Source organism: Anomalospiza imberbis, chromosome Z (genome assembly GCF_031753505.1).
Source record: "Anomalospiza imberbis isolate Cuckoo-Finch-1a 21T00152 chromosome Z, ASM3175350v1, whole genome shotgun sequence".
Lineage (NCBI taxonomy): Eukaryota > Metazoa > Chordata > Aves > Passeriformes > Viduidae > Anomalospiza > Anomalospiza imberbis.
In genome coordinates, this window is record NC_089721.1 from 58,913,471 (window position 1) to 58,921,681 (window position 8,211).

The following is an 8,211-nucleotide window of genomic DNA, read 5'->3' on the forward strand; positions in this document are numbered from 1 at the left end:
TTTAAACTTTCAAGCTATAGGACTCAAGGTGTGGAGATAAAGTAATTCAGAGTTTCCCAGCTCCACTCTCTGTTTAGATTGCTTCTGATGCTATTTGAATAAAAAGTGTGGGGCCATACACACAGACACACGCAGATATAAAAACTTTCTGCACATATTTATAAATATATAAATCAGAAACTATAGACACTTTTCCTTGTTGCCTTCAAATTGCCTCATTCTTTTGCATTTGTAGTAGGCCTCATTTCTTCATTATATACTAAATGGGGGAAAAAGAATTTATAAACTGTGTCCAACCTGAAAAGCATGAATCTCAAATGCAAACATAAGTATGAGGGTGCTAATCACCTCGAAGTAAACTCTCTGTAGCAAGGACAAAAATCCCTCATGGATCCAAAGGGTGGCTATTATTTCTCACTCCATTTCCACACTTGCTGTAAATACTGCTACTTTTTATTCCCTTTCCCTGAGCTTATAATCGGGCAGAGTAAGTTTTTCTAAAATGCCAGTTAGCTCTAAACTGCAAATCACATCTTGAAGGTCCTGGGATGGAGTGAGACACATGTGTGTGTTAAATTTAATTTTAAAAAATTAAACCACAAAACGAAACCAAAAAACCCTATGAAAAAAACAGCATCTAGCGATAGTTTTGTAACTGTCTAGGGTAACACAAAATGGAGTTGTGGCTGCCTCATCTGTAGAAGTGTCTGAGACCAGGCAGATGAGGCAGGGTGGTGGGGTGGGATTGGAAGTATTACCTCTGAAGTCCTTTCCAAGCCTAAACAATCTCTGTAAGATATACTCTATGAAGTATTTATTCATTATTACTGCAGTTTCTCTGAGCTATGTTTGAGCTTTTGTGTGTGGTTTGGTTGGCTTTGTTTGTTCAGGATAATTTTTTGATCTTTTGGAAGTTCAATAGAAACCCCCATGACTAAAATGATGAATGACTAAAATTAAGGTGATAGATTTTCCTGGTTTTAACCAATATGTGCAATGAGGATAAATATTTTTACAAATATTCTGACATTTTAAAGAAGAGAAGAATGATAATGTTAAATTTCTGTAAATGGCTATTGCTTCATTTTTAGTGTAACTCAGAATAACTCCCTCACTCCCCTTAGATATAAAACAGGTTACTTCCATGAAACCTCTCCATTGCACCTCCTACCCCAGCCTCTCTGTGCGCTTTTTACCTATTTTTTTACAAGCTAGGAAATCCCAATATCAAGTTCTTTATAATTTGTCTCTTTATAGTATTTAATTAACCGCTGAACCTATTATCCAAATACTTGTTAGATAAAACGTAAATGTTTTGAATTTTTTTTTGTTGTTGTTGAAAGGGTAATACTTGCTAAGCCTTAAACAGGGCATAAGATGGCCGCATTTTTAACTGAAAGTTACCTCTTCCGTCTTTTATGCTCTTATCAAAACATCTCAGAACAATTTGCAGGATTACTGTACTGTAGTATTAAAATGGATCTGTTTTCAGTGTCAAAAATCTGTATGGTTGAATAATGATTCTAAAATTAAGTAAGAGCAGAAATGTAGGATAGGGACACTGCTTAATATGATTTTTTTCCACTCCCTCTCTTAACTCTTTACTTTTTTTACTCCTAACATGATTCCTTTACTTTTTTTTTTTTTTTTGCTTTTTTTTTCTTTTTTTACTGCAAAAATATTTTAATGAAAATATCTTTGCAGTAAGGCTTGCTGGGGGTAAAAGGTGGATTCCCCTCCCTCCCCCAAGATACAAGTGCAATACAAGGTTCTTTCTCAAAACACACTAGCATAGGCTGCGTTATTATTACCCTAACTTCAGATATGACTCTGTATTGTTATGTTTTGATTAATTTGAGGTCCTTTGTTGGTACTAGAATTGTATAACATAAGATTTGCTTTTAGAGGGGGAAGAAATCACATTATTTCAATCATATAACTTAAAATGCTGTGACTTAAAAATGTTCTAGTAGTTTGATACTTGATTTGGAGGGTCACTAATGCTGGGACAGAATAATAGGACTGTATTTGTTGTTTTATGCTATTAGCTTTAATAATAAAGCTAATATAAGCTTTAATAATAAAGCTAATAATATAATATAATATATTTAATATAATTTAGTGAAGATGGAGATGGAGGTATAGACAGGCCCTCTGATTTGAAGTAACATCTTCATTTGCAAATACATTGACATATGAGTATGAGTGTGTTTTTCTTTTTTTTTTCTTCAGAGAATTAATTAGGTTGGAAAAGTTCTTCAAGGTCATTGAGACCAACCTATTTTTATGCTTATATACTCATAAAAATATATGTATTCTTATATTAATACATACAGATGCATAAAATAATACTATTTCACAGAAAGAAGGACTGGGCAGTGATAACATGCAACACTGCCACATCACTACTGATTTGAAATTTTAAGACACATGGCAGATATAACCAATGAGGTTTTCTCTTTGGATTTATCTCTACATGGCTATCATTAATGTCAGAGAGCACAAGAAGAACTGGAAGATACTGTGCCTTTTGGGTGGGGGATCATCTTACTTTCTTAGACTTTATAGACTTCTGAAAATCCACTCTTTTAAACACTATTTATTAATTTTTAAATTTTATTTGTTTGTTTTAAATCGCCTATCTGTCCCGAGGGCTGCTTTGCACCATGCATTGTAGAAAAAACACGATGTGGTGGGAGTTCACCACTAGTCCTCAGCAAGCGAGGGTCTTGCCTCAAATTTTGGACCCTGATCTTGCAATGCCACTTGCCCCAGAAACTTCGCAAGGGAGGCTCCAGAAGCCACTAAACAAAGACATTTTAGTGAACCTCTGACTTGTCTATTCAGGGATAAATCTGTGTTTATTTCTCCATCCGAGGATGTCTCTGCTTTTGGCTAATAGTAAATGTAAACATGAAATCACCGTGTTTCTCTTTTAGCTATGCAGAGCTCTTTAGGGGTTGTATCTGCACAGCGGATACTCCTTCTGCAGCGTCGCACCGGTCTCCTGCAAATAAAAAAAAAAGAGATTAGGGAACTGACGTTGTGAGGGGTGGGGGGGAGAAGAAAAAAAAAAGAGACAAATAAAAGGAAAACAACGACCTGAAAAACACCCTTATTCTCCCTGCTTCTTACAAAGGTCAGCCTGGAACTTCGAGGTGGCAGAATAGAAACCCACGGCGCGGGGTGTGGGTGCCGACCGCCCGCTCCCACTCGACGGCCGTGGGGGGGTCGCTTGGGGCGGGGGGGTGTGTGTTACAGGCGTGCGTCAAACTGGGCCTGCAGCGGGGACACGCTTGGCGGAAAGCCAAGGGGAGGAGCAAGATGCTTGGATTTTGAAGATCTTTCATGGCTGCAAGGCGAGATTCTTCTGCCTAGCCTCCGGCTGCATGGCTGGAGCTGCACCTTTACCCTGGCAGGCTCTCGCCGCGGTTTTCCTGTTCCCGGGAGGCTCTGGCAGGGCCCGGCTGAAGCGATCCTCTTCTAACCTCTGCCATTAGGTTGGTCGCAGACTTGCTGAGGGCACGGCTCCCTTCGTCATCCGGTCCGCCAGCTCTCGGCAGGCACAGGAAGGAGAGATGGACCCCCGACCCACCGCTCGGAGGGGCTCGGGCAGGGCAGGATCCCTTTCGGAGACAGAAAACAGAGGCATCACTCATACAAAGAGTCACTCTCTGTCCCGGAAAAGTATAGGTCCTTCGTCCCTTCTTCATGCCGTCGATCCGCCTGCGTTAGATACTCGCGTGGAGCATCCCACCTGTCCCGGCCGAGGCAGCTGCCGTGGAAGCTTTTTGCCCGTGGGTCTGCGCCCCGCTTCCTTGCCTTCGCAACCCGCACCGATACGGGGAGTGGCTGGGGACGCAAGGCTGCCGCCCCCATTCCCTCTCCCCCATCCCCATTCCGTCTCCCCCATCCCCATTCCGTCTCCCCCATCCCCTCTCCGCCGCCCCCATCCCCTCTCCCCGCGAGAGCCGCTCGCACTTGGGACGGGGATGAAACCGGGCTGCCCTCCGAGGTGCCATGCTTGAGGATCAGGCTGCCGCCAGCCGGTGCCCCTCGCCCCGGGCGGGTGCGTGCATTTTACCTCAGCCGCTGTGAGCCGGGGGAGAGGGAGAGCGGACACCGCAGCGCCGCTCCGCTGGAGGAGTGCCCGGAGCTGGGGGGGGACGGGAGGGGCAGGAGGGGGAGGGGGTGCGGGAGTGCGGTCACTGCCCCCGGGAAAGGAGGAGCTGCGTCGCAGCGACGGGCTAGATCGCAGCCAGGGGAGAGGGAGAGCCAGCGGCGGCCGTGTGCCTCAGGTCGGCGGGGGGCGATGGAGGGGTCCCCCCGGAGCGACGGCGACCGCCTGTGCAGCGCCGCCGCCCGCGGGGACCACGAAGAGGTGAGGAAGCTGCTGCAAGCAGGCATGGATCCCAACGGGACCAACGCCTTTGGGAGAACCCCGCTCCAGGTACGCAGTACGCTGGGTGCGGGGGAAGGGGGGAAGCTGTGCTCTGCCACGTCGGCGGGGAAGGGTTTAATGTTTAGAATGAATTTTTATTGTTATGATCGGAACCGTGCTCCAGCCGCAGCTGTCTGAATTGAAATCTGCCCTTTACTAAGTTCAGCCGTCCTGTAAGCACAAGATGGAGTTTAGTGGGGAACCGCTGGCAGAAAACGAATTTTTCTAGGGGATACTCAAAAGGAGAAGTGGGACTGCAAAATCCGCTTCCAGATAACCTATGCAGATAGGTCTGGGGAATGGTCTGCACTTGGAGCAAATTTCTTGATTTTTAAAATACAGCCCGAACAGGTATTTTTCCCCAAGGAAATTGAAGTGGGGTCCCTTTCTGGTATATTCATGAACTAAGAACCTAGAAACTGTGCTGGTAAAAATTGTAACTTGAAACTAGGTATATATTAGTAGTCACTTTTTTTTTTTTTTCTTTTAGTAGTAGTAATTTTAATATTTTCTAGCCATCAGTAGTGGCAGTATTTATTGATAGATGTTAGAAGTACCAGTACGTAGAGTTGCTTTCCAGGCTGTTTGAGAGTTAAAAGTGTGTTATATTAATCGGACATACTTAAGTAGACACTTTTAAAATGTTCGTTGTACAATTAATATACTGTGATTTAAGCTAGAGTTAAAATCACAAAAAAATTTTCGGGTTGCTATATTCTGGAGATATTATTATTTCTAAAGATATTTAATGATTAACCACGGCTATTTTGTCCCTGCAAAAAGTTTACATGAAAAATTTTATGTGACAAGTATTTGACGTGGGGATTAAATATATTTAATGATTAATCAGCTAAGCCAAACAGCTATTTTTAGATGAACTTTACATGGAAAATAAAATATTTTTCTGAATAAGTGTATTACTAAGAAAGGCTCTCAGAATGTTATTGGTTTTACTTCTGTTTTATGTTCAAATTGCAGATGAAAAGAATCTCTGAACTCTTATAAATTATCTCTTTCCTCATTTCAGACTAAGTTCTCTTTCACTTGCCAGCAACTTGCAAAATGGCTGACACTCGAATACGTGCTTCTTTCTGGAGAAGATTAATATCGGGAATTTATATATTATGACGTTTATAAGTATTTTTGCACTTCTACTATAAATAAACCCAACTATTCGAAGTGCACAAACCAAAGTCCCGATAAAGAAATTGATAGAAAAACCTATTGTCTTAATGTATTTTTCAAGCTTTTAAGTTGCAATTCTTGTCAGTTAAAATTCCACTGAAAATGACCAGGACAGTAAGGGAAGCAAAACTCCATGTACAAATTTATTTTTGTTTTTGGTTGATTGGGGGTTTTTTTGTTGGGTTTTGTTCAGTTGTGTATGATCAAGCATTGCCGAAAGTTTCTGCTACTGGTAAAAAAGCAGAATGTCATTAGGAATTTGCCATTTAGACAGTATCAATATCATATTATGTTGTTGCTCTCCAAAATAGTGAACACTTTAGCCATATAATTCACAAATTTAATTAATCCCCAGAGCTTCTCCCCTCACCAGCTGAAGCAATATAAAAGTTTTCCATCAGCTGGAATTTTCCATCAGATGGAATTTTCCATCAGTTAAGTTTTGTGCATTGCTTGTGAGCGTTCAGCAACTGCTCTCACACCTCTGAGAAGACAGAGCTGAGAGGAAAAAAAAAAAAAAAAAATCTTGGTCCGAAACTCAGGAGCGGAAAAATCGAAAATATCCACATCGAATGCCAAAAGGAGCCACACCCAGCTGCATTCCCCCATTGCAGTGCTGATCGTTGATAAATCGATAATGCATTCTAAGTGACAGCAACCTTATTGCACTATCCCTCAAGTCCTTTGCTGTTACAAAATACATGGTGCGTATATATAGCATACAAATATTTACAAACTCTTCATTTGTATAAATATATTTAATGTATTTTTTAATATATGTCTATGTCTAAATATATTCATAATATAGATACATGCACTATTTATTATATAATTACATAAACGGCATCTGTATTGTGCGTATATATTTGTACACACACAGAGCTGCGTCTGTACCTGCGTGTCAACGTGTGCGTACATATATGCTTATACACACACCACAAGTAGTACCATTTATACCATGGCATATATAAATTATATACATGTGAAGCAGAACGTACGCATGTGTTGTACCTAGCTGGAAACCACTAGCTAATATTTTTAATTTATCATCTAATCATAGACTATCTCGAGTTGGAAGGGATCCGTAGGGATATAATCGCGAACGGCTGTCACAATGCGTGCAGGTCATGACTACAAGAAGTCGACACAGCAGGATTACTCCCCCGGACTCTCCGCGGAGGCGGGGCCCGGCGGTGCTCGGCTCGGGGCGCTGACGCTGTCTCTCCCCGCAGGTGATGATGCTGGGCAGCCCGAGGGTGGCCGAGCTGCTGCTGCGGCACGGAGCCGACCCCAACCGCCCCGACCCGCGCACCGGCTGCCTCCCGGCGCACGATGCGGCCCGCGCCGGCTTTCTGGGGACGCTAGCGGCGCTGCACCGGGCCGGGGCGCGCCTCGACCTCCCCGACGGCCGCGGCCGCCTGCCCCTCGACGTGGCGGCGGGGGGCCCGCACGGAGCGGTGGGGCGGTACCTGCGCGACCCTCCGCCCCTTCCGGGGGCCGGGGGGGCCGCCGAGAAGGCTGCACGCTGACCCGCCCCCGGCCGTCCATCCCGACGCTCCTCCTGTGCGTCCCGGGCTCTCCGGCTCCCGCTTCTGCGAGAAGACACCTGCTGAGATTTTCTCAATTTCCTGAGAAAAAGAGGAAAAAATAATCCAAAACACAATCAAGGTTAGGGCTCCTGCTTCTCCCTCTCAGGCTCTCCAGAGGGCAGAGCACAAGTGCCAGAAGCGCCAAACGGTTCTGTTGTGCTTTAGCGGGAAAAAAAGTTAAATGTTCACCTTTTCCTCTTTTATTTTCTTCTTTTTTTTTTTTTTTTTTTTTTTTTTTTTTTTTTTTTTTTTTGCAATAAAGCTACTTAGAGAAGTGAGAACGCTATATTTCCCTTACTGGCTTGCTCACTGCCCTGCACGGCTTTGTATTTTAGTTATTCCTTGCGATCCTTTTATGTTGTTGCTCTCCAAAATAGTGAACACTTTAGCCATATAATTCACAAATTTAATTAGTCCCCAGAGCTTCTCCCCTCACCAGCCGACGCAACATAAAGGTTTTAACACCAATATGTAACAGCTATTGAATGGTAACAACTTTAACGCTGATCAGCATTACAGTTTGAGAACTACAAACATTTTGTGTAGCTGTATTTATGGAAATTTGTGTGAGAAAACAACTGGCAATCAATTGGCTACTGCATTTTTTTTTTTTTTTAATTTGGAGACCACATGTGCTCATAAGATACGGACAACAAGCTTCTTTTTTTTAAGACAGCTTTTTTATTTCTATATTTGGGAGCAACAACAAATTACCGAGTTTGGTTATAAATCTCGATTTTCACACACATTTCGATTTCTGTTTTTCCTGTGTAATTTCTATCATCTACCCGCTGTTCATACCACATATATGTGATTAAATACCTGCTATTATTGTATAATAAAACATGAAAAATATTGGCTTAAAAATAATTCACTCCTCGTGTTCGAGTATTTAATGGTTCTGCATGCAGGACTACTTAGTTGGGTGGTGTTATTTATTTCAATTTTGTTCGTTGCTTTCAATTTTTGTGCGTGTGTCTGCTTAAATTAATATGG

General features: G+C 42.8%; 1 protein-coding gene across 1 annotated transcript; it reads left to right on the plus strand.

Moving 5' to 3' along the window:
* The first annotated feature begins 4,223 nt into the window (after positions 1–4,223).
* On the plus strand, positions 4,224–7,161 carry LOC137464788 (cyclin-dependent kinase 4 inhibitor B-like). Its single transcript, XM_068176310.1, has 2 exons — positions 4,224–4,450; positions 6,859–7,161. The coding sequence occupies exons 1-2, from the start codon at positions 4,313–4,315 to the stop codon at positions 7,153–7,155; spliced, it is 435 nt and encodes a 144-aa protein (XP_068032411.1). The 5' UTR covers positions 4,224–4,312; the 3' UTR covers positions 7,156–7,161.
* Positions 7,162–8,211: the final 1,050 nt, after the last annotated feature.